The sequence below is a fragment of the Bombina bombina genome, chromosome 3, assembly GCF_027579735.1.
Source record: "Bombina bombina isolate aBomBom1 chromosome 3, aBomBom1.pri, whole genome shotgun sequence".
In the NCBI taxonomy this organism is placed as follows: Eukaryota; Metazoa; Chordata; class Amphibia; order Anura; family Bombinatoridae; genus Bombina; species Bombina bombina.
Window position 1 is genome coordinate 588516696 of NC_069501.1, and position 25970 is coordinate 588542665.

At 38.2% G+C, this 25970-nt stretch overlaps 1 protein-coding gene across 1 annotated transcript in view; it reads right to left on the reverse strand.

Moving 5' to 3' along the window:
* MANEAL (mannosidase endo-alpha like) overlaps positions 1 to 22754 on the reverse strand; it is a 91628-nt gene extending 68874 nt beyond the window's left edge. Inside the window, exon 1 of the mRNA XM_053707169.1 lies at positions 22280 to 22754. Within this exon, the coding sequence (XP_053563144.1) occupies positions 22280 to 22754 (475 nt within the window). The remainder of the gene's footprint in view (positions 1 to 22279) is intronic.
* Positions 22755 to 25970: the final 3216 nt, after the last annotated feature.

A 25970-nucleotide genomic window follows, 5' to 3' on the forward strand; every position in this document is an offset into this window, starting at 1 on the left:
AGCAGGGACCCCCTTGTCAAAATATTCTATAATAGGGTAGAAAAGGATCTAAAGGATCTTGCCTTCAATAAAGACAAAAATAGGCTCTCTGACAATCTGTCAGGATTGGAAAGACAAGCCCTAAAGGAATTACAAAGCAATGATAACATAGTGATTCGTAATGCTGACAAAGGGGGGCTCTGTTGTGGTTTTGGACACACAGGACTATAAAAGGGAAGCTTTACGTCAACTGAATGACTCCACCCAATATTCTGTTCTCCCCTCTAATCCGACGAAAAAATATCAGGTTGAATTTATGCATCTTCTGGACAATGGTTTGGAGCAGGGTTTTTTTTTATAAAAATACCCAAGTTTATCTATATGTTGAATTTCCTGTGACTCCTGTGTTCCACCATCTCCCGAAGGTGCATAAGTCCCTGACTAATTCTGTTGGGTCATCCAATTGTTAGTGGAATCGGATCCCTTTTTGAACACACATCTGAATGGCTTGATGCCATTTTGTGTCCTTTGGTTCAGACTTTGCCGAGTTATTTACTGGACACAAAACATGTACTAAGAGTGATGGATAATCTACAATGGGATTCCACTAGCAGCTGGATGTCACGAATATCTCAGGATTCAGCTGCTAAGGAGTTAACTTTGTGTAGCTTGAACTCAAAATAGTTATTTGTTTTTCAAGAAGAATTGTGTTTGTGTCTTCTTTGAAGTGCAAGGAGCATCATAAATGCTTGGCAGTGTAAACAGGACAGACTTTTATGGCCTAAGCTGTCAGCAGCAGGGCATGATGCAAAACAGGCCCTTCATCACAAAAACTGACCTGGTCACTGAAAGGACATCGGTATATTATGTACATATGTGTGTTAAAACTGTTATAACCTTAAATGAAGGCATATTTGATATCAAACCGATTCTCCCAATGAAACTAAAAGGTTCTAGATATGTAAATATAGAAATTGAGTTACCTAGCAGAACTTATAATGGATTGTATAATTTCAGGCATGAAATTAGTCTATTGAAGGTCATAAAGACAGGGGGGTTTTCTTAGCCCGCCCAGGAGGGTGTGGTCAGGCAACTTGATCTCTGGAAAATGGTATAAGAATTTTATATTTTAACAATAAGATTGTCATTCTTACAAGGGGAGCTGCTTTACAGAAGTAAGGAGCCATCATTTTCATGCCAGCCCCTGGCGCAGAGCTTGAAGCTAGGAAAGTATTCAATTCTGTTTTTCTCCTTTTTATTTTAAAACACTGTTTGCGTGTGTAATTTTATTTGTAACAACTTTTTTTTATTAATAATGCATTGTGCATAATATTTTTGGCATAATAAATAATTCCTTTATTAAGTTTGACCTTTGTCTAATAATTGAACCACGTTACTGAAAGAGACTGGAATATTAGAATTGTATAATTTAGGTTATTGTCTGCTAAATTGTATTTCTAGAGTTAATGTGTAAAGTTTGGGTTTTTTCTTAGGATTTTCCCTTTAATAAATTTTAAGTTGTGGCAGTATTGGAGCTATAGGATTGATAATTTATTGTGGGTGGCATTAAAAGGGAGTTTTGGGCATTTCTCTTACGTCTAGTACAGACTAGGGAGTGTGGTTAACCATTGCACCCACTAAACTGAATCACAAGCTTGCCTGGTGTGGCTAGATTGTGACCTATTGGTGACAGTAAAAGGGGGCTGAAAACCCTTTCTGTGCCAAATAAGTGACTGGCGCAGGGTTGGATAACCTTGGTTCGTCACACTGGATGACAGTAGATGTCACAGCTCTGTACTCATCTATACCCCATGAGTTAGGTCTCTTGGTTCTGGATTTTATTTTTACCCACTATTCCAATCTAAACAATGACGTCAAGAAATATGTGACTGAGGTTACGAGCTTTCTTCTATGTCACAACTACTTTGAGTTTGATGGGGTTTTTTTTATCTCCAGAGGTGTTGGACAGCGATGGGGGCTAAGTTTGCCCCCTCATACGCCAACCTGTACATGGGTTGGTGGGAGCTGTCCCACATCTATGGAGATATGAACCCCTTCAGGCTCAATATTTCATATTACGGTAGTTTTATAGACGACCTTCTCTTCATTTGGAGAGGGAATATGGAAGATTAAGCAAAATTCCTTGAGTATATAAACTACAATAATCTTAGCCTAAAATTTACTTCAGAGGCTCATGCAACTATTATCAACTACAGGGTATTATCAACTACAGGGTACTGAACAAGGTAAAATTGAAAGCAGTATATACAGGAAGCCCATTTCAGGCAACTCAGTCCTGCATGCAAAAAGCTGTCACACAAAAAATGTCACATATTCTGTAGCAAAGGGCCAGTTAATTAGAGCAAAAAGAAATTGTTCCACTCATGAAACATTTATTAAACATCAACAAAATGTACTTGATCGTCTTGACAATAGGGGATATTCGAGGAAAGTGGTAAACAGGGCTGTTCGTGAAGTCCAAAAAATGGATCGCAAAATCATGTTGAAAGAAAAAGATAAAAAACAAGTTAAAAAATTGGATCAGGTTACTTTTGTAACTGACTACAGCTCTGACTATCAATCTGTATGTGACATTATTAAGAAACACTTCAAACTCCTTGTGGCAGATGATAAGCTCATAAATTGTGTAGCCGAAGGGATCAGGTGTTCTTACCGCCGAAACAAAACATTGGGTAACTACTTGTCACCGACAGTTTTGAGCAATCCTTGTGCCACAATGAGTTATTGGTTGACATCTAAGGGTATGTTCAGATGTGGGAACAACAGGTGCAAACCCTGTGATTATATTGTCATATCTGATACATTGACCTCTACAGTTACACAACGAACATTTGACATTAATTACTGTTTAAATTGCACATCTAATTATGTCATTTATTTGATCACTTGCATTTTGTGCAACATTCAATATGTTGGACTCACAACTAGGGACATCAGGTCCCACATTAGAGAACATTTGTCCACCATTAAAGTGGGCAAGTCGTCTTCACCTATATTCCAACATTTTTGCATTAATCATAATAAAGATGCTTCATCACTTAGATGGTTAGCTATAGACCACATACCACATCCAAAAAGAGGAGGAGACAGACAGAGGCTTTTAGAGAAACGTGAGATGCTTTGGATATTTAAATTGTCCACCAAGGTCCCATTGGTCCTCAATGCTGAATATGATTTAATAAACTACTGGGAGTTTACCCATTCTACAGCTTAGGTTATTTGCTTGTACACTGTTATTCAAGCAGCTGCTTGTTTTGATATCATTATATTCCGAATATTCTTTTATTATACTTTAATTATATTTTTTCCAGCAGCATTTGTAGCATATTATATATAATAAACATTTATTGTGTAGCCACTTATGCACATACTATATTATTGTAGTGTGTATATATAAAAAAAAAAATACACCATGAGTGTACTTAGAATTTAATAAGTTACATATATGTGGCGTATCCCTTAATGTATTCCATTATCTGTATGCTTCTATCTTTTCACCTTTACTAAATTCATTGAAGTTATATACATTGTGTTCGTTTTTGTAAATTATATCTTGCTGAGGAAACGTTGTATTTATTATTAACCCCCTTTTTTTGTATTATTTGTACATATGTAATTATTCTGTAGCAGAGTGTATTAATATTAAAATTGTGTTTATATACATGTAATTACGATACATGTACACTTAGACACGTCACTCAGAGGTGTGTTCAGTATTAGAACTTTTAACCAATAGGGGTCAAGTACACCTTTTTTAAACTTGTATGTGAACCTTAATTCTTTAGTAGTAGTGAGTATGGCGCTTAGCCAAAACGCATATACTGTTTTTCTTCTGTGTACCCTTGTTCCTCCATGGACTTTTTACCTTTTGATAATAAATGCTATGTTTTATATAAGTTGCTGCTTTCATCTCCTTTTTGGGTTTATGTACCTTGTATCTATGCCTCTGCAAACTATCCCCTTATTTCAGTTCTTTTGACAGACTTGCATTTTTAGCCAGCCAGTGCTGACTCCTAGATGATGAGAAAAGAAGAGAGGCGCACAAATGTGTGTATCAATCGGTATAAATCGGCACACACTCCAAATATTGTGTACACAGGGTACTCACACTTTAGCACAGCACACCAGTGTGCTTGTGGAAGCGGGCTGGCACTCAGAGCTGACCAGCTGGCTCTCTCTGGATCTTTCCTGGGAATGACGGCTTTCCAGTATGATAGGATGTCTGATAGTGGTATGCTCGTATTCAAACTCCAGGCTCAAGTTATATTAAAACAAATTTAAAACTTTTATTGCACCGGGTTGACAAGCACATAATAAAATTGGTACATGTAAAATATTGCTACATCTTGCCAACCACATATGGACATTGAATCTAACACCATTTAATGAGGTTCCCCTTTTCATTATCAATAATTGTTATTGTATAATTGTTTGGTCTTATAGTATCATCTAAACAGACACTATTGTTGCGAGTTTGTGTTGCCAATATTTTACTCAATTCTATACGTTGTGTATATTGAGCGCCCTCTGGTGACCTAGGTCATTTATTTTCTAAGTGCTGACTCCTAGGAGCTTCACGTGCCTGAGCTCAATGTTATCTATGTGAAATACATGAACTAACACCCTCTAGTAGTGAAAAACTGTCAAAATTCTTTCAGATTAGAGGAGGCCTCTAAGAAATTAGCATATGAACCTCCTAGGTTTAGCTTTTAACTAAGAATACCAAAAGAACAAAGCAAAAATTGGTAATTAAAGTAAATTGGAAAGTTGTTTAAAATTACATGCCCTTTTTAAATCATGAAAGTTTTTTTTTTACTTGACTGTCCCTTTAAAGTGAAACTCTTAGCCAATAGCCGTGCGGTAAATCAGGCTTGGCGCCCATGGGAGCGGGATTTACTGCACGGCTATTGGCTATGAGGTGAAAACGTCACGTCTTAGCCAAAAATATTTTTAGCCGTGCTCTGCTGTAGGAGCTAAGAGCAGCGATCGATTGAATCAAATAAAGGAGCTTTCTACATGAAGTATCTTCTACTTCATGAATGAAAGTGCCCTTTATATGTTTCAATAGTAAATCCTAGCCTTTTCACTTTAACTCTTCTCTTGTGGTTGTAACAATTGAGTTGAGGGGACACTGTGTGGCCCATCTGAGGATCAAGCACAGCAAGAATGGTCAAATCCTCTATTTTATTTTTTAAAGGGTTGTTTAATTACAGGTACAAAACCCTTTAACTAAACTGATTGGGAAAGGAACATGCTTGGATTTTGAAATATTTGTATATTTAAATGGGCATCACATTTAAAAAATTAAATTCTTTAATTTAAGACTATCAACGATGCAGTACTGTGTGTTTAACCCCTGCAATAGGGTTAAACACACAGTAGAAATACTGTTTAGGACTCCTGGTGCACTACTGGTCCAATCAGCACCACTAGTCGCAGAACTCAGATGTGCAACTTGTGCTACTGATTGGATTAGCAGTATTTTCCAATCAGGGACTAACAGTGCACCTCAAGTCCCAAACTGTATTTCTACTGTTTGTTTAACCCTATTGCAAGGATTAAACAGATGGTGCTGCAGGGTCAATAGTTTTAAAGTGACATGCTCTAACAGGTTAGACAGAGAATGTAATTTTCCCACTATAATGGCCCTTTAAATCTGTAAAATTGTACAGATTGGAGAGGGGATGGGACCAAATGTAAAAAGCAGTATCTTCTGTTATTTTGGCAATATTTATATGCCATAATACAGCTTATAATGCAACCTAAAGGTAGTTTCTACACAATGTTTAATACCTTTGTATACATAGTAACATCAGAAAGATAGTACAGTACTATAATCAGAGAGGGAATAGCTGTTTTAAATAAATATAGACTATCACTTGCATTTTAGAACACAAAAGCCAAACCAAAGATGCAGGCAGAGAAGATTGTGACTTACTGCTGGGGAAAAATGGTAATTTTTTATCATTTTATTTTGAAAAATAAATTTTAATAAAAAAAAGTCTAGATTTCAGAATTATTATGGATTTTGGAATTCTGAATATCTTTTTAATAATGCTATGAAGCACATTAAAAAAACAAACCAAAATAATAATAGTAAGACATAAAAACAAGACAAAAAAGACCTGCTCCGAGGGACAGAGAGGCATCAGTGAAGGTAAAGAATTAAAAAAAAGGAGCAGAGCAATTTTTTGTCCCATATTATTTAAAGGGCCATTACAGTGATATAATGACATGCTCTAATTGGTTAGAACATGTCATTGTATCACTAGTGGCACTTAAAAAAACTATGTGTGTAACCCCTACAAAGGAGTTAAACAAAAAGTTAAAGTACAAACAATTAAAGGAAACTGTTGCTGATCCAATCAACAGTGCTAGTCGCACGACACAGCTGTGCAACTAGTGCTGCTAATTGGATCAGTGGCAGTTTCCGTTCTTGGCCCAATACTACTGTGGTTTAACCCCCACAAAGGGGTTACACACACAGTAGACTTGCTTCTTCAGTAGTCAATAGTCTTAAAATTACACGCTCTAACAAATTAGAATATCTAATTTTTTGACTATTTTGGCCCTTTATTTTTATTACTAATCCTAAAGCCTGTGTACACGGGTCAAAATCCCCATCCAGTTGTATCCCCTCACCTTCCCTCCTTCCCCTTCCCTGCCGCTCTCAACTTTTTTTTTCTGTAGTGCAGCGGTCCCGCCTCCTCACCACCTCTCTGCTGTCTGATCCTTACTGACTGATCCTTCCTTACGGCCAGGTACGTTTGTCTTGTGCTGCAGTCTCTACTGTGCATGACTGCATTGGACAAACATACCTGGCCTTTTATAATATAGGATTTTTCTGCTGTGACCAATATGATTTAATTTGTAGACATTTTGTAATGCAGTAATTAATTTCTGCTGCATACATATTAAAAAAACATCCCACCAAAGTTTATTCAAGGCAGGGCATTTCTTTCCATAAATACAAAGCAAATAGCCTCAAAATTTACAAAACTTACCAACTGACTTCTATTATCAAATTTGCTTCGCCCTCCTAGTATCCGTTGTTGAAGAATAAACCTAGGTAGGCTCATAGGAGCTCAGAAAAGTGCATATGACTTTAGCATTCTATGCAAGATGTGTTTGCAACAATATGGTAGATCACAATCTTTCTCATATTGGCTCCCGATGATGAGATTTTGTTTTCAGCCAATATGGAAAGCATATTTTTTGAGTGATCACAATCCACAGATGCAAACAAGTTTTCACTTCAAAACCTGCCAATATAGTGCCAGGTTACAAATGTTGCGTTAACAGTTACGTGCAAGGGAAACGGGGTTTGTCCTGGGTGTTTGCGCACGTCCTGTTCACCTCTCATATTACAAGTTGAAAGTAAACATGATCGCTTGAGAGCAATCGTGATTTACGGATCAGAGCTCTGGTTAACTGTTTTGCGAAACAAAAAAGTGTCGCACAACACAGATATACTCTACAAAGTACAGTTACAGTCATAATTACAGTATCTAATAAAAATTATTAAAAAAAAATTTGCATAAAAAAGTGATAATGGCTCAAAGATATGAGGTCATAGGTGTAAGAAAAAAAAAGCAGGCAAAGGGCTTACACATATAGAGACATACATATATGTGACTAAATATGTATGTGTGTGTATATTTTTATATATACAGGGAGTGCAGAATTATTAGGCAAGTTGTATTTTTGAGGATTAATTTTATTATTGAACAACAACCATGTTCTCAATGAACCCAAAAAACTCATTAATATCAAAGCTGAATAGTAGTTTTTAGTTTGTTTTTAGTTATAGCTATTTTAGGGGGATATCTGTGTGTGCAGGTGACTATTACTGTGCATAATTATTAGGCAACTTAACAAAAAACAAATATATACCCATTTCAATTATTTATTTTTACCAGTGAAACCAATATAACATCTCAACATTCACAAATATACATTTCTGACATTCAAAAACAAAACAAAAACAAATCAGTGACCAATATAGCCACCTTTCTTTGCAAGGACACTCAAAAGCCTGCCATCCATGGATTCTGTCAGTGTTTTAATCTGTTCACCATCAACATTGCGTGCAGCAGCAACCACAGCCTCCCAGACACTGTTCAGAGAGGTGTACTGTTTTCCCTCCTTGTAAATCTCACATTTGATGATGGACCACAGGTTCTCAATGGGGTTCAGATCAGGTGAACAAGGAGGCCATGTCATTAGATTTTCTTCTTTTATACCCTTTCTTGCCAGCCACGCTGTGGAGTACTTGGACGCGTGTGATGGAGCATTGTCCTGCATGAAAATCATGTTTTTCTTGAAGAATGCAGACTTCTTCCTGTACCACTGCTTGAAGAAGGTGTCTTCCAGAAACTGGCAGTAGGGCTGGGAGTTGAGCTTGACTCCATCCTCAACCCGAAAAGGCCCCACAAGCTCATCTTTGATGATACCAGCCCAAACCAGTACTCCACCTCCACCTTGCTGGCGTCTGAGTCGGACTGGAGCTCTCTGCCCTTTACCAATCCAGCCACGGGCCCATCCATCTGGCCCATCAAGACTCACTCTCATTTCATCAGTCATAAAACCTTAGAAAAATCAGTCTTGAGATATTTCTTGGCCCAGTCTTGACGTTTCAGCTTGTGTGTCTTGTTCAGTGGTGGTCGTCTTTCAGCCTTTCTTACCTTGGCCATGTCTCTGAGTATTGCACACCTTGTGCTTTTGGGCACTCCAGTGATGTTGCAGCTCTGAAATATGGCCAAACTGGTGGCAAGTGGCATCTTGGCAGCTGCACGCTTGACTTTTCTCAGTTCATGGGCAGTTATTTTGCGCCTTGGTTTTTCCACACGCTTCTTGCGACCCTGTGGACTATTTTGAATGAAACGCTTGATTGTTCGATGATCACGCTTCAGAAGCTTTGCAATTTTAAGAGTGCTGCATCCCTCTGCAAGATATCTCACTATTTTTTACTTTTCTGAGCCTGTCAAGTCCTTCTTTTGACCCATTTTGCCAAAGGAAAGGAAGTTGCCTAATAATTATGCACACCTAATATAGGGTGTTGATGTCATTAGACCACACCCCTTCTCATTACAGAGATGCACATCACCTAATATGCTTAATTGGTAGTAGGCTTTCGAGCCTATACAGCTTGGAGTAAGACAACATGCATAAAGAGGATGATGTGGTCAAAATACTCATTTGCCTAATAATTCTGCACTCCCTGTATGTATATATATATATGTGTGTGTGAGTGTACATATGTATATATATATATATGTGTGTATATCTGTATTTACAGACATATATACGCATATAAACACATAAATACATATGTACATATACATCAAAATGTATAGAAGTGCATTGGAGCCCTTTACAGTCAAGTAGATAAAACATGTAAAAACATATTAATGTAATATTCATATTTAATAAGCTGTTTACTTTCAACTTGTAATACGAGCGCTACCCAACGCGTGGAAAAAGCTTACTTCTAGCGGAGTTAGCACTTGAGCGGGAGCTGTTGGTATATACTTGGGTTACAAAATTATTATTTATTATTATCTTAGCAGTTGCCAACCAATAAGATGTATATATGTAACAATTAAAAATTAATATTTATTCCTTAGTTCTTGATTATTTACCTCTATAGACACCTTGAATTATATTTGTGTAGAAACTAGATTTTGAATCAATTATACATGCTTATTACAATTTCACAAATGGTTCTATATAATTCCAATTAAACCACCAGAAACTGTGTATTGTTAATGCAACAGCCAATTTATATGCTAACTAATCTGAGCTGAAATAACCTCTTATTTAGCCACGATAAAACAAATTTTAAAATATAGCACAATAGCTACAAATACTTAATAAACACCAGAGAGATTTAACTATAATAACCAATTTATATGAAATTTCACAATAGTAAAACAGACTTATAAATATGGGATGTAAAAGTCTTTTTTAGCAAATAAAATTATTTAGCATTAATGTGACTAGTTCTAAACTGTACAGGACTATGAATATAAACTCAAAATACCAAATATCCCTTTGAATCACCAGCTTCAATTAAACTGTAGCAACAATGAATGCATTTGCTTTAAAATATTAAATTATAATCACTACCATACATTACCACATAACCAGAAGAGTCTTCAGCTTCCAGAGCTTCTTGTGGGTCATATAAGAAGGTTTTATCAACTATGTGCAAGGGTACAGGACTCAAAATATTATCTTTCTTCTGCTAAGAAAGTGTCCCAAAATGTGCAGAGAAGATGCTTGGTACAAACCTGTGTGTTTCTCTCTCAGTGAAAAAGTTATGCTTCTTTGAGTCTGTCCCTTTCTCTATTGTGTGTGGGTTCTTATTCCAGATAAGTCACTCCCTCTTCTCTTTAATCATTCCCACAGAAAATTGGATATGCCCACCGGTGCTGAACATCTCATAGGTTATTTGGGAAATGCCTCCCTGAACAGCCAAATACCTTTTGGTTGCAATACCATTTCTGAACTATTGGTGGCAGCAGATAACCATAAATGCAGTCTCACCATCAATACTGCTAACAGTAAATACAGATTCTTTAGTATGTTCATTAAACACACCTTTAATTTCCAGCATTAATAAATTACATGTTTAATATATATGGGATTATTTTATATTATTTACCCTGAGTAGTTTCATACTAAACATGATATACTACTTATAATATTTTAAAAGATGCGTTTAAAAGTCACATTTCTTTTCAATATAAATATAGCCCACATATTTGTACATCTCTTTACAGTGTCACTCTGAATGCACGAAACAACAATTTAGGTAAAATTTATGGGACAACTTATTGCATGAGTCTCCCTGCATTTGTATTCATCCTATTAGATAAAAGGCCAAGTGTGTTTGTCCGAAGCTGTCATGCGCAGTAGAGACAGCACAAGGACAAACACACCTGGCCTTTGAGTCCTATTCCCTTGCTGATCCTATCTGCGGCAGAAGTGGGCGTGGACTGGCATGAGCAGGGGGCGTGGTCGATGTGAAGGGGGCGTGGTCGGACGTGAATGGTCTTAAAAGGGGCGTGACCGGGCGCGGGCGCGATTAGAGAGGGTAGACAGAGAGGAGGGGAGAGAGAGAGGAGAAGGGATGAGAGAGAGAGGAGAGAGAGAGGAGGGGAGAGAGGAGAGGGGGGAGAGAGCGTAAAAGAGATGGGGGAGAGAGAGAGAGAGCAAAAGAGAGGGGGGGGGAGAGAGCAAAAGAGGGGGGAGAGAGAGCACAAAAGAGAGGAGGGGGGGAGAGAGCGCAAAAGAGAGGGGGAGAGAGCAGAAAAGAATGGGGGAGAGAGAGAGAGCAAAAGAGGGGGAGAGAGAGAGCACAAAAGAGAGAGAGGAGAGAGCGAGAGGAGAGGGGGGAGAGAGAGAGAGGAGGGGGGAGAGAGAGAGGAGGGGGGGAGAGAGGAGGGGGGAGAGAGAGAGAGGAGGGGGGATAGAGAGGAGGGTGGAGAGAGAGAGGAGGGTGGAGAGAGAGGAGAGGGGGAGAGAGAGAGGAGGGGGGAGAGAGAGAGGAGGGGGGGAGAGAGAGAGAGGAGGGGGAAGAGAGAGAGGAGGGGGAAGAGAGAGAGGAGGGGGGGAGAGAAAGGAGGGGGGAAAGAGAGAGAGGAGCGGAGGAGAGAGAGGAGGGGGGAGAGAGAGAGGAGGGGAAGAGAGAGAGAGAGGAGGGGGAGAGAGAGAGAGAGGAGGGGGGAGAGAGAGAGAGAGGAGGGAGGGGAGAGAGAGAGATAGGAGGGGTGGAGAGAGAGAGAGGGTGGGGGAGAGAGAGGAGGGGGGAGAGAGAGGAGGGGGGGAGAGAAAGGGGGGAGAGAGAGCTCAAAAGAGAGGGGGAGAGAGAGTGCAAAAGAGATGGGGGAGAAAGAGATGGGGGAGAGAGAGATGGGGGAGAGAGAGAACTCAAAAAAGAGGGGGAGAGCGCAAAAGAAATGGGGGAGAGAGAGCGCAAAAGAGATGGGGAGAGAGAGAGAGCAAAATAGGGGGGAGAGAGTGCGAAGAGAGGGGGGAGAGAGCCCAAAAGAGAGGGGGAGAGAGAGAGCGCAAAAGAGAGGGGGGAGAGAGAGAGCACAAAAGAGAGGGGGGAGAGAGAGAGCACAAAAGAGAGGGGGGAGAGAGAGAGCAAAAGAGAGGGGGGAGAGCATGCAAAAGAGAGGGGGGAGAGAGCGCAAAAGAGAGGGGGAGAGAGCACAAAAGAGAGGGGGGGAGAGAGAGCGCAAAAGAGAGGGGGGAGAGAGAGAGAGAGCAAAAGAGGGGGAGAGAGAGCACAAAAGAAAGGGGGAGGGAGAGAGAGAGAGAGAGAGAGAGAGAGAGAGGGGAGAGAGAGGAGGGGGGGGGGGAGAGAGAGGGGGGAAAGAGAGACGGGGGAGAGAGCTCAAAAGAGAGGGGGAGAGAGAGCGCAAAAGAGATGGGGGAGAGAGAGAGCTCAAAAGAGGGGGGAGAGAGAGCGCAAAAGAGATGGGGAGAGAGAGCACAAAAGAGATGGGAGAGAGAGAGCACAAAAGAGATGGGGAAGAGAGAGAGAGCAAAAGAGAGGGGGAGAGAGAGAGAGCAAAAGAGAGGGGCAGAGAGAGCCCAAAAGAGAGGTGGGGAGGGGGAGCGCAAAAGAGAAAGAGAGAGAGAGAGCGCAAAAGAGAGGGGGGAGAGAGAGAGCGCAAAAGAGAGGTGGAGAGAGAGAGCTCAAAAGAGAGGGGGGAGAGAGAGAGAGCTCAAAAGAGAGGGGGAGAGAGCAAAAGAGAGGGGAGAGAGAGAGCGCAAAGGGTGGGACCGCTGTACTTCAAAAACTGGCCCGTGTGAACGGGCTTTAGGACTAGTCTGTCTATATTTGATATATTCATATCTTCCAGTTCAATACAATAAACTTATCTGGTCAGTATCTATCTCCTCTGAGTGGTTCACTATACTCCTGGAAAAAATCAAGAAGATGTTATTTGTTTCATACATCTTTAAAATAAGGCTATACAGCTGTTCATTTAATCTATTACAAATTTGAAATGTATTTCCCAGATCCATATATAGATATTTATATCATTTATACAGTATCAAGGAAACATTTGAGAACTACACAATTCATTTTACATGAAGTTCTAATTTCCTCTTTTAAAATCAAGATTTACATTTTCCGTTTGTCTGGGGACAGTTGTGTATTCAACTCAGCATAGGGTAATAAACTCTTGCATATACTTGTGCTTCAAAGGATTAGCTCTAGACCGAGCGACTGTATTTCCTGCATGGGGTCATCATCTATCTGGACTTTTATTAGGGAAATTATTTAAAGGGCCATGATACCCAAATGATGAAACACTTGAAAGTGATGCGACATAGCTGTAAAAAGCTGACTAGAAAATATCACCTGAACATCTCTATGTAAAAAAGAAAGATATTTTACCTCAAAAATTCCTCAGTAGCCACATTCCATTGTAAAGGACTTCTAAGCAGCAAATTAGTATGTCTGTCCCGAGACAGCTAAGGGAGTAAGCTTACGTGCACACTCATCTTATTTCCCTATTCAGTTTAAGGAAGTTTACTATGAAATCTCATGAGAGTTAAGTGAAATCTCACGAGATCATAGTAAAAGAGTTCATGACCTCAGCACTGCTGATGCTGATTGGCTGCTGTTCATTTCTTCATTTTTTTTTTACCTGCAGCTGAGCAACAGCTGAAGTATAACTTTTTACACAGAACTTACACTGCTGAGCTGAGGAAATTGTGAGGTAAAATATCTTCTTTTTTTACATAGAGATGCTCAGGTGATATTTTCCTGTCAGCTTTTTACAGTTATACTGCATCAGTTTCAAGTGATTTAGCATATGAGTATTATGTCCCTTTAAGTCATAGATTTCTTTCATGTAATTAACAAGAGTCCATGAGCTAGTGACGTATGGGATATACATTCCTACCAGGAGGGGCAAAGTTTCCCAAACCTTAAAATGCCTATAAATACACCCCTCACCACACCCACAAATCAGTTTTTACAAACTTTGCCTCCAAGGGAGGTGGTGAAGTAAGTTTGTGCTAGATTCTACGTTGATATGCGCTCCGCAGCAAGTTGGAGCCCGGTTTTCCTCTCAGCGTGCAGTGAATGTCAGAGGGATGTGAAGAGAGTATTGCCTATTGAATGCAGTGATCTCCTTCTACGGGGTCTATTTCATAAGGTTCTCTGTTATCGGTCGTAGAGATTCATCTCTTACCTCCCTTTTCAGATCGACGATATACTCTTATATTTACCATTACCTCTACTGATTCTCGTTTCAGTACTGGTTTGGCTTTCTACAAACATGTAGATGAGTGTCCTGGGGTAAGTAAGTCTTATTTTCTGTGACACTCTAAGCTATGGTTGGGCACTTTATTTATAAAGTTCTAAATATATGTATTCAAACATTTATTTGCCTTGACTCAGAATGTTCAACTTTCCTTATTTTCAGACAGTCAGTTTCATATTTGGGATTATGCATTGATTTATCATATTTTTCTTACCTCAAAATTTGACTTTTTTCCCTGTGGGCTGTTAGGCTCGCGGGGGCTGAAAATGCTTCATTTTATTGCGTCATTCTTGGCGCGGACTTTTTTGGCGCAAAAATTCTTTTCCGTTTCCGGCGTCATACGTGTCGCCGGAAGTTACGTCATTTTTTGACGTTATTTTGCGCCAAAAATGTCGGCGTTCCGGATGTGGCGTCATTTTTGGCGCCAAAAGCATTTAGGCGCCAAATAATGTGGGCGTCTTATTTGGCGCTAAAAAATATGGGCGTCGCTTTTGTCTCCACATTATTTCAGTCTCATTTTTCATTTGCTTCTGGTTGCTAGAAGCTTGATATTTGGCATTCTTTCCCATTCCTGAAACTGTCTTATAAGGAATTTGATCTATTTTGCTTTATATGTTGTTTTTTCTCTTACATATTGCAAGATGTCTCACGTTGCATCTGAGCCAGAAGATACTACAGGAAAATCACTGCCTGCTGGATCTACCAAAGCTAAGTGTATCTGCTGTAAATTTTTGGTAGCTATTCCTCCAGCTGTTGTTTGTAATAATTGTCATGACAAACTTGTTAAAGCAGATAATATTTCCTTTAGTAATGTACCATTGCCTGTTGCAGTTCCCTCAACATCTAAGGTGCAGAATGTTCCTGATAACATAAGAGATTTTGTTTCTGAATCCATAAAGAAGGCTTTGTCTGTTATTTCTCCTTCTAGTAAACGTAAAAAGTCTTTTAAATCTTCTCTCTCTACAGATGAATTTTTAAATGAACACCATCATTCTGATTCTTTGGACTCTTCTGGTTCAGAGGATTCTATCTCAGAGATTGATGCTGATAAATCTTCATATTTATTTAAGATGGAATTTATTCGCTCTTTACTTAAAGAAGTACTAATTGCTTTAGAAATAGAGGATTCTAGTCCTCTTGATACTAATTCTATACGTTTGGATAAGGTTTTTAAAGCTCCTGTGGTTATTCCAGAAGTTTTTCCTGTTCCTAATGCTATTTCTGCAGTGATTTCCAAAGAATGGGATAAATTGGGTAATTCATTTACTCCTTCTAAACGTTTTAAGCAATTATATCCTGTTCCGCCTGACAGGTTAGAATTTTGGGACAAAATCCCTAAAGTTGATGGGGCTATTTCTACTCTTGCTAAACGTACTACCATTCCTACGTCAGATGGTACCTCGTTTAAGGATCCTTTAGATAGAAAAATTGAATCTTTTCTAAGAAAAGCTTATCTGTGTTCAGGTAATCTTCTTAGACCTGCTATATCATTGGCTGATGTTGCTGCAGCTTCAACTTTTTGGTTGGAAACCCTAGCGCAACAAGTAGCAGATCGTGATTCTCATGATATTATTATTCTTCTCCAGCATGCTAATAATTTTATCTGTGATGCCATTTTTGATATTATTAGAGTTGATGTTAGGTTTATGTCTCTGGCTATCTTAGCCAGAAGAGCTTTATGGCTTAAGACTTGGAATGCTGATATGGCTTCTAAATCAACTCTACTTTCCATTTCTTTCCAGGGAAACAAATTATTTGGTTCTCAGTTGGATTCTATTATTTCAACTGTTACTGGTGGGAAAGGAACTTTTTTACCACAGGATAAAAAATCTAAAGGTAAAAACAGGGCTAACAATCGTTTTCGTTCCTTTCGTTTCAACAAAGAACAAAAGCCTGATCCTTCGTCCTCAGGAGCAGTTTCATTTTGGAAACCATCTCCAGTCTGGAATAAATCCAAGCCTGCTAGAAAGGCAAAGCCTGCTTCTAAGTTCACATGAAGGTACGGCCCTCATTCCAGTTCAGCTGGTAGGGGGCAGGTTACGTTTTTTCAAAGAAATTTGGATCAATTCTGTTCACAATCTTTGGATTCAGAACATTGTTTCAGAAGGGTACAGAATTGGTTTCAAGATGAGACCTCCTGCAAAGAGATTTTTTCTTTCCCGTGTCCCAGTAAATCCAGTGAAAGCTCAAGCATTTCTGAATTGTGTTTCAGATCTAGAGTTGGCTGGAGTAATTATGCCAGTTCCAGTTCCGGAACAGGGGATGGGGTTTTATTCAAATCTCTTCATTGTACCAAAGAAGGAGAATTCCTTCAGACCAGTTCTGGATCTAAAATTATTGAATCGTTATGTAAGGATACCAACGTTCAAGATGGTAACTGTAAGGACTATATTGCCTTTTGTTCAGCAAGGGAATTATATGTCCACAATAGATTTACAGGATGCATATCTGCATATTCCGATTCATCCAGATCATTTTCAGTTCCTGAGATTCTCTTTTCTAGACAAGCATTACCAATTTGTGGCTCTACCGTTTGGCCTTGCTACAGCTCCAAGAATTTTCACAAAGATTCTCGGTGCCCTTCTGTCTGTAATCAGAGAACAGGGTATTGTGGTATTTCCTTATTTGGACGATATCTTGGTACTTGCTCAGTCTTTACATTTAGCAGAGTCTCATACGAATCGACTTGTGTTGTTTCTTCAAGATCATGGTTGGAGGATCAATTTACCAAAAAGTTCTTTGATTCCTCAAACAAGGGTAACCTTTCTGGGTTTCCAGATAGATTCAGTGTCCATGACTCTGTCTTTAACAGAAAAGAGACGTCTAAAATTGATTACAGCTTGTCGAAACCTTCAGTCTCAATCATTCCCTTCGGTAGCCTTATGCATGGAAATTCTAGGTCTTATGACTGCTGCATCGGACGCGATCCCCTTTGCTCGTTTTCACATGCGACCTCTTCAGCTCTGTATGCTGAACCAATGGTGCAGGGATTACACGAAGATATATCAATTAATATCTTTAAAACCGATTGTTCGACACTCTCTAACATGGTGGACAGATCACCATCGTTTAATTCAGGGGGCTTCTTTTGTTCTTCCGACCTGGACTGTAATTTCAACAGATGCAAGTCTCACAGGTTGGGGAGCTGTGTGGGGATCTCTGACGGCACAGGGAGTTTGGGAATCTCAGGAGGTGAGATTACCGATCAATATTTTGGAACTCCGTGCAATTTTCAGAGCTCTTCAGTTTTGGCCTCTTCTGAAGAGAGAATCGTTCATTTGTTTTCAGACAGACAATGTCACAACTGTGGCATACATCAATCATCAAGGAGGGACTCACAGTCCTCTGGCTATGAAAGAAGTATCTCGAATTTTGGTTTGGGCGGAATCCAGCTCCTGTCTAATCTCTGCGGTTCATATCCCAGGTGTAGACAATTGGGAAGCGGATTATCTCAGTCGCCAAACGTTGCATCCGGGCGAATGGTCTCTTCACCCAGAGGTATTTCTTCAGATTGTTCAAATGTGGGGGCTTCCAGAGATAGATCTGATGGCCTCTCATCTAAACAAGAAACTTCCCAGGTATCTGTCCAGATCCCGGGATCCTCAGGCGGAGGCAGTGGATGCATTATCACTTCCTTGGAAGTATCATCCTGCCTATATCTTTCCGCCTCTAGTTCTTCTTCCAAGAGTAATCTCCAAGATTCTGAGGGAATGCTCGTTTGTTCTGCTAATAGCTCCGGCATGGCCTCACAGGTTTTGGTATGCGGATCTTGTCCGGATGGCATCTTGCCAACCATGGACTCTTCCGTTAAGACCAGACCTTCTGTCGCAAGGTCCTTTTTTCCATCCGGATCTGAAATCCTTAAATTTAAAGGTATGGAGATTGAACGCTTGATTCTTAGTCAAAGAGGTTTCTCTGACTCTGTGATTGATACTATGTTACAGGCTCGTAAATCTGTATCTAGAGAGATATATTATAGAGTCTGGAAGACTTATATTTCTTGGTGTCTTACTCATCATTTTTCTTGGTATTCTTTTAGAATTCCGAGAATATTACAATTTCTTCAGGATGGTTTAGATAAGGGTTTGTCCGCAAGTTCCTTGAAAGGACAAATCTCTGCTCTTTCTGTTCTTTTTCACAGAAAGATTGCTATTCTTCCTGATATTCATTGTTTTGTACAAGCTTTGGTTCGTATAAAACCTGTCATTAAGTCAATTTCTCCTCCATGGAGTTTGAATTTGGTTCTGGGAGCTCTTCAAGCTCCTCCGTTTGAACCTATGCATTCATTGGACATTAAATTGCTTTCTTGGAAAGTTTTGTTCCTTTTGGCCATCTCTTCTGCCAGAAGAGTTTCTGAATTATCTGCTCTTTCTTGTGAGTCTCCTTTTCTGATTTTTCATCAGGATAAGGCGGTGTTGCGAACTTCTTTTGAATTTTTACCTAAGGTTGTGAATTCCAACAACATTAGTAGAGAAATCGTGGTTCCTTCATTATGTCCTAATCCTAAGAATTCTAAGGAAAAATCGTTACATTCTTTGGATGTTGTTAGAGCTTTGAAATATTATGTTGAAGCTACTAAATCTTTCCGAAAGACTTCTAGTTTATTTGTCATCTTTTCTGGTTCTAGAAAAGGCCAGAAAGCTTCTGCCATTTCTTTGGCATCCTGGTTGAAATCTTTAATTCATCTTGCCTATGTTAAATCGGGTAAGACTCCGCCTCAGCGGATTACAGCTCATTCTACTAGGTCAGTTTCTACTTCCTGGGCGTTTAGGAATGAAGCTTCAGTTGATCAGATTTGCAAAGCAGCGACTTGGTCCTCTTTGCATACTTTTACTAAATTCTACCATTTTGATGTATTCTCTTCTTCTGAAGCAGTTTTTGGTAGAAAGGTACTTCAGGCAGTGGTTTCGGTTTGAATCTTCTGCTTATGTTTTTCATTAAACTTTATTTTGGGTGTGGATTATTTTAAGCAGGAATTGGCTGTCTTTATTTTATCCCTCCCTCTCTAGTGACTCTTGTGTGGAAAGATCCACATCTTGGGTATTCATTATCCCATACGTCACTAGCTCATGGACTCTTGTTAATTACATGAAAGAAAACATAATTTATGTAAGAACTTACCTGATAAATTCATTTCTTTCATATTAACAAGAGTCCATGAGGCCCACCCTTTTTTGTGGTGGTTATGATTTTTTTGTATAAAGCACAATTATTCCAATTCCTTATTTTATATGCTTCGCACTTTTTTTCTTATCACCCCACTTCTTGGCTATTCGTTAAACTGATTTGTGGGTGTGGTGAGGGGTGTATTTATAGGCATTTTAAGGTTTGGGAAACTTTGCCCCTCCTGGTAGGAATGTATATCCCATACGTCACTAGCTCATGGACTCTTGTTAATATGAAAGAAATGAATTTATCAGGTAAGTTCTTACATAAATTATGTTTTTTATCTGAGCCAAGGTATTGAACACAGATTCTTTGTAGATTGGGACAAATGTTTGCAATGTGCCCTTGACAAACGAGAAAGGGGGGTTGTATTACAAACAGTTTCACAAATAAATTAATTATTTGGTGTAGATAAATATATGTGTGTGTGTGTGTATATATATATATATATATATATATATATATATATATTATTTAATAACACTCACAGATATCCTGACAGATCTTTAAATACCGCTCCACTTGTAATCTGGCCCATTGTGTTTTGAGTTATTAAATAGTTGTTATTGGGATCAAAGCTATGAATCTAACTGAAAATTACACATACATTAGGGGTTTCACACCTCTTAAAGGGACACTGAACCCAAATTTTTTCTTTCGTGATTGAGATAGAGCATGCAATTTTAAGCAACTTTCTAATTTACTCCTATTATCAATTTTTCTTTGTTCTCTTGCTATCTTTATTTGAAAAAGAAGGCATCTAAAAAAAAATGTATTAGTTCAGCACTCTGGACAGCACTTTTTTATTGGTGGATGAATTTATCCACCAATCAGCAAGAACAACTTAGGTTGTTCAACAAAAATGGGCCGGCATCTAAACTTACATTCTTGCATTTCAAATAAAGATACCAAGAGAATGATGAAAATTGTTTAAACAGATAGATAACCCCTTTACTACTTATTCCCCAGCTTTGCACAACCAACTTTTAAACCTCTAAATTTCTGACTGTTTCTAACCCTCTGTGGGCTCCCTCCTATCCAAGTGCATTTTATCAGTTTTTCACAGCCAGGCAGTGCTAGTTGATGTGTGCCATATAGATAACATTGTACTAGATCCTGTGGAGTTATTTATGAAGCAGCACTAATTGGCTAAAATGCAAGTTTGTAAAAAGCACTGAGGTAAGAGGGCTGTCTGTAGAGGCTTAGAAACAATCACAGTGGTAAAAAGTATATTAATATAATAGTGTTGGTTATGTAAAACTGGGGAATTGGTAATAGAAGCATTATCTATCTTTTTAAACAATAATCATTTTTGGGCAGACTGTCCCTTTAAAATTCATATAAAATGAATAAATATTTAAATAAAAATATGTAGTAAAAAATTTATTGTTTAGTCGCATTAAAATTTTTAATGGAATTGTTCTGCAAAAAAACGTATTTTATAGAAAAATTAAAATTCCTATTCAATTTACACAGGATCTGATTTTTATTGCACTTGTGCAACATAAAATAATTATTCCAAATCATCTTGAAATACTCGCAAATATGTCAAAAAAGCAAGTTCAGGACTTTATCAAGTGACGATAAATGAAAAATAGTCAAATTTAATCAGTGAAAATGGTCTTGAAAAACAGTTTAAAATGGATTGTGATTGACAAGAATATTTTGTCTCCATGTTAAAAATAGGGTTGTTTTTTTTTGTGAGCCAATAACGCATTTTTGACTCAAAAAAACACCCACAAATTTGCAATTGTGAACACCTTCAAACAAAAAAGCAATCAATAGATTGTGATCAAGGGCAATGTTTGTAGCAATCTTATACATTGTTGGAATTTTAATTCTATTTGCCTTAATATTATTAGAGAACAATTTTTCAATGAAATTTGACATTTTAGAAAAGGAAACAAATATTTTTACACTGCAAATATAGATTATTGGACTTGTTTATCATTAAAGGGACATGAAAGACAACATTTTTCTTACATGATTTAGATAGATCATGTGATTTAAAAAAAAAATCAAATTTGCTATTATCCTTTGTTGAATGAGCAGCAACACTACTGGGAGCTAACTGAACACATCTGGGGAACCAATGAAAAGAGGCATTCATGTGCAGGCACCAATCAGTGTCTTTCTCCCAGTAATGCATTGCTACTCCTCAGCCTACCTAGATACGTTTTTTAAGAAAGAATACCAAAAGAAGAAAGCAAATTAGATAATAGAAGTGAGATTTATGCCCCTTGAAGAAAACACCAAAACAACTAACTAAACTGTTTCTGTAAAAGGGACAGTAAACACTTTGAGACTGTAATATAAAATGTTTAATGTTATCCTTTAGGTTTCAAAATTGTGGATATTCTAGTCCTGAAAACTAAAAGAGCACATGGCAGACCCAACACTTTCAACTGCCAAATATCTGTCCCTAATTTGCAGCTTATTATTTATTTTGACAATGGCAAGCCCAGGTATCTGCAGACTCAATTTTGCATTGGCTCCTCCAAATAAGGAAAGAGGTGGGTGGAATTAGACCATGGAAAGACAATTTCACCAAACATGGTGTTAATGTGTTCCAATAATGTTCAGAGTCTACTGATATGTTTATCAATTGGATTCAACAGAGAAAGCAGGAAATACGAGTGTTCTTGTTTAGATGATATCTTTACAAAAATATACTTAGCAATTATAAATAGTATTATTTTATAATGATAGCCATAATGGCAGTAATTAATCAAACAACATAAGTGCATGCATATGTACACTTTTTAACACTCCAATAAAAAAAAGGAAAGGGCTTTTTCTTCATGCATACGTTTACTTACCAATAGCAGCTGCTTTGAGCTGTCTCATGTGGTCTTCTAAGACCTCTGGATCTTTGGAACTGTATGGTCCCAACTCTGGGTAAAAACTTGAACCAACGTCTTCAGGAGGGCTGTGTCTTCCCTTGGGGTAACTTGCAGAAATTTTAGGATCCCAGTGAGGAACCATTACATGATCCCAATGAATGTAATTTCCATCAAACTTGGGGTTACCATACCACATGTAATAGAAGATGTGAAGGTCATAGTACACCTTTGTTCTGTCCAGTGTGTCCACAGTGCCCTGGGGTTGAGAGATGACCTCATTGGATACTGAGCGCCTCTCAGACTGTTCTGCAAAGGGCATGAGCTCCAGACCAGGGGCCAAATTTGGAAATCCATCAGAGGGCTTTAAAGTCCGCAGACCCATCATGGTCCCAAAAATGAAGAGTGTGAAGAGAAACAGTGCAATACAGGCTTTCCTGCGCAGTCTTGCCATGACAGAGAATGCTCCCTTTCAGACAATCTTTTCATACAAAAAGGTCATTAAATGTAAAAAATCCTTTTGGTACTGAGTGAAATGGCACCTGTCACATGAAAACAAAACAAGAGATTTATATGTATTTTCAAACTTAAAGGGACAGTAAATAAATGCTAGATGTAATTATTAATTTAAAGCAAAGATTTGCAAATATAAGTTTTCGTTTCTATAAAGTACTTTAGTTTTTATAAAGTAATGGGTGCTGCCATAATGAAACCTAGATTTCCCCTTATTTCTATCTTTTGCTGAGGACACTTAAGGACAGATATAAAACAAGCAATACAAGTGTCCAAACCTTCTTCTTAGTATCAGGGTGCACTCTTCTCATAAGACTTTTTAAGATGGTTGTTGCCCCTCTCTGGAACTTTATGTTTCATTGATCAATGGTGTCTTTTTCAAGAACAATATATTTCTCACCATTCTATGCGCATTTTTAACCTAAATAAATTACTGGTGCCCAAGCTTATGTTAAAGGGGCTTTGTAACGCTATTTTTCCTCCTTTAATGTGTTCCCAATGGTACATTTTACCTGCTGTGGGTATTTAATTGTTTGTACAAAGCTTTTACATTAAATTTTTATTTAAAATATCTACATTTGCCTCCTGTATCCCCACTTATACTGAAAATATGAGTAATAAATGTTTTATCTGTAGAAAAGCTGCTTGTGTTTATTCAATGGGAATATGAACTTTAACTCTGAGCTCCCCAATAAACTATATTCAAGTAGATGACTGCCCTGTCTTACCTAGATATGTGTTATTTAACAACAGATAGTTCTAAATTGTATGCATTTGAATTTCCCATTTTTTTGCTATATGAAAAATAAAAAATGCCCTTAACCACTTGGCTGCAGCACACTGCTGTTCAATGCAGTGCAGCCAAAAAGTTAGGCCTAATCTTTTCTATATATAAACCACACATACAATCAGTCCATTAATTATATATATTAACCACAATGAATGTGATTTCAACCTTTAAACTTCAACATAGGAGTGAGGTTCCCTTTCTCCTGAGCTATCTGAGTTTTCGATAAGTTCCTTAGTAATTTGACACAAGTTAACTTGCAGACTCTTTGTACAAATAGTTGGAACTGCCACATAAAAATTAGTTATGAATGTCTGTATGTTTAAGGCATTACAGTCTGAGCTCTCATACATGATTATTAAAATAAAGAAAAATACTAACTACCTTGAGCAGGGCCTGAACTTCTAAGGTTTCACACAGCAGAATGCTGCTTTTCTCCTACATTGATTGGACCATTGTCTTTTTTTTTTTTTCCAACACATTTTTTTCCCACACATATTTACACTATCAACATAGACAGCAAGAAACAAAATAGTAAAAAAAAAAATCAGATTATGCATTACTGTACAAACATTTGGCTAGATTACGAGTTGTGCGTTAGAGTAAAAAAGAAGTGTTAAGAGGTCCTAACGCTGCTTTTTTACGCCCGCTGCTATTACGAGTCTTGCAGGTTTAGGGGCACCGCACACTTCTTACGTAAACATCGTAAAGTCTTTTTTCTATGGGACTTCCATAGCGCCGGTATTACGAGTCTGTCCTGGGAGGCCAAAAAGTGAGCGGTATACGCTACCCCGTCAAGAGTCCTAACGCATTTAAAAGTCAGTAGTTACGAGTTTTATGGTACAACACCATAACATAAAACTCATAACTAAAGTGCTAAAAAGTACACTAGCACCCATAAACTACCTATTAACCCCTAAACCGAGGCCCTCCTGCATTGCAAACAGTAAAATACAATTTTTAACCCCTAATCTGCCACTCCGGACACCGCCGCCACCTACATTATATTTATGAACCCCTAATCTGCTGCCCCCAACATCGCAGACACCTAATTATATTTATTAACCCCTAATCTGCCACCCCCGACATCGCCGACACCTACATTATAATTATTAACCCCTAATCTGCCACTCCGGACACCGCAGACACCTACATTATATGTATTAACCCCTAATCTGCTGCCCCCAACATCGCCGACACCTACATACTATTTATTAACCCCTAATTTGCCGCCCCCAACATCGCCGCCACTCTATTAAAAAATTTTAACCCCTAATCTGCCGACCGCACACCGCTGCCACCTACGTTATCCCTATGAACCCCTAATCTGCTGCCCCTAACACCGCCGACCCCTATATTATATTTATTAACCCCTAATCTGCCGCCCCCAACGTCACCGCCACCTACCTACAATTATTAACCCCTAATCTGCCGACCGGAGCTCACCGCTACTATAATAAAGTTATTAACCCCTAATCCGCCTCACTCCCGCCTCAATAACCCTATAATAAATTGTATTAACCCCTAATCTGCCCTCCCTAACATCGCCGACACCTAACTTCAAGTATTAACCCCTAATCTGCCGACCGGAGCTCATCGCTACTATAATACATTTTTTAACCCCTAAAGCTAATTCTAACCCTAACCCTAACACCCCCCTAAGTTAAATATAATTTAAATCTAACGAAATAAATTAACTCTTATTAAATAAATTATTCCTATTTAAAGCTAAATACTTACCTGTAAAATAAACCCTAATATAGCTACAATATAAATTATAATTATATTGTAGCTATTTTAGGATTAATATTTATTTTACAGGCAACTTTGTATTTATTTTAACCAGGTACAATAGCTATTAAATAGTTAAGAACTATTTAATAGTTACCTAGTTAAAATAATTACAAATTACCTGTAAAATAAATCCTAACCTAAGTTACAATTAAACCTAACACTACACTATCAATAAATTAATTAAATACAATACCTACAAATAAATACATTTAAATAAACTAACTAAAGTACAAAAAATAAAAAAGAACTAAGTTACAAAAAATAAAAAAATATTTACAAACATTAGAAAAATATTACAACAATTTTAAACTAATTACACCTACTCTAAGCCCCCTAATAAAATAACAAAGACCCCCAAAATAAAAAAATGCCCTACCCTATTCTAAAATTAAAATAGAAAAGCTCTTTTACCTTACCAGCCCTGAAAAGGGCCCTTTGCGGGGCATGCCCCAAAGAATTCAGCTCTTTTGCCTGTAAAAAAAAACCCATACAATACCCCCCCCAACATTACAACCCACCACCCACATACCCCTAATCTAACCCAAACCCCCCTTAAATAAACCTAACACTAAGCCC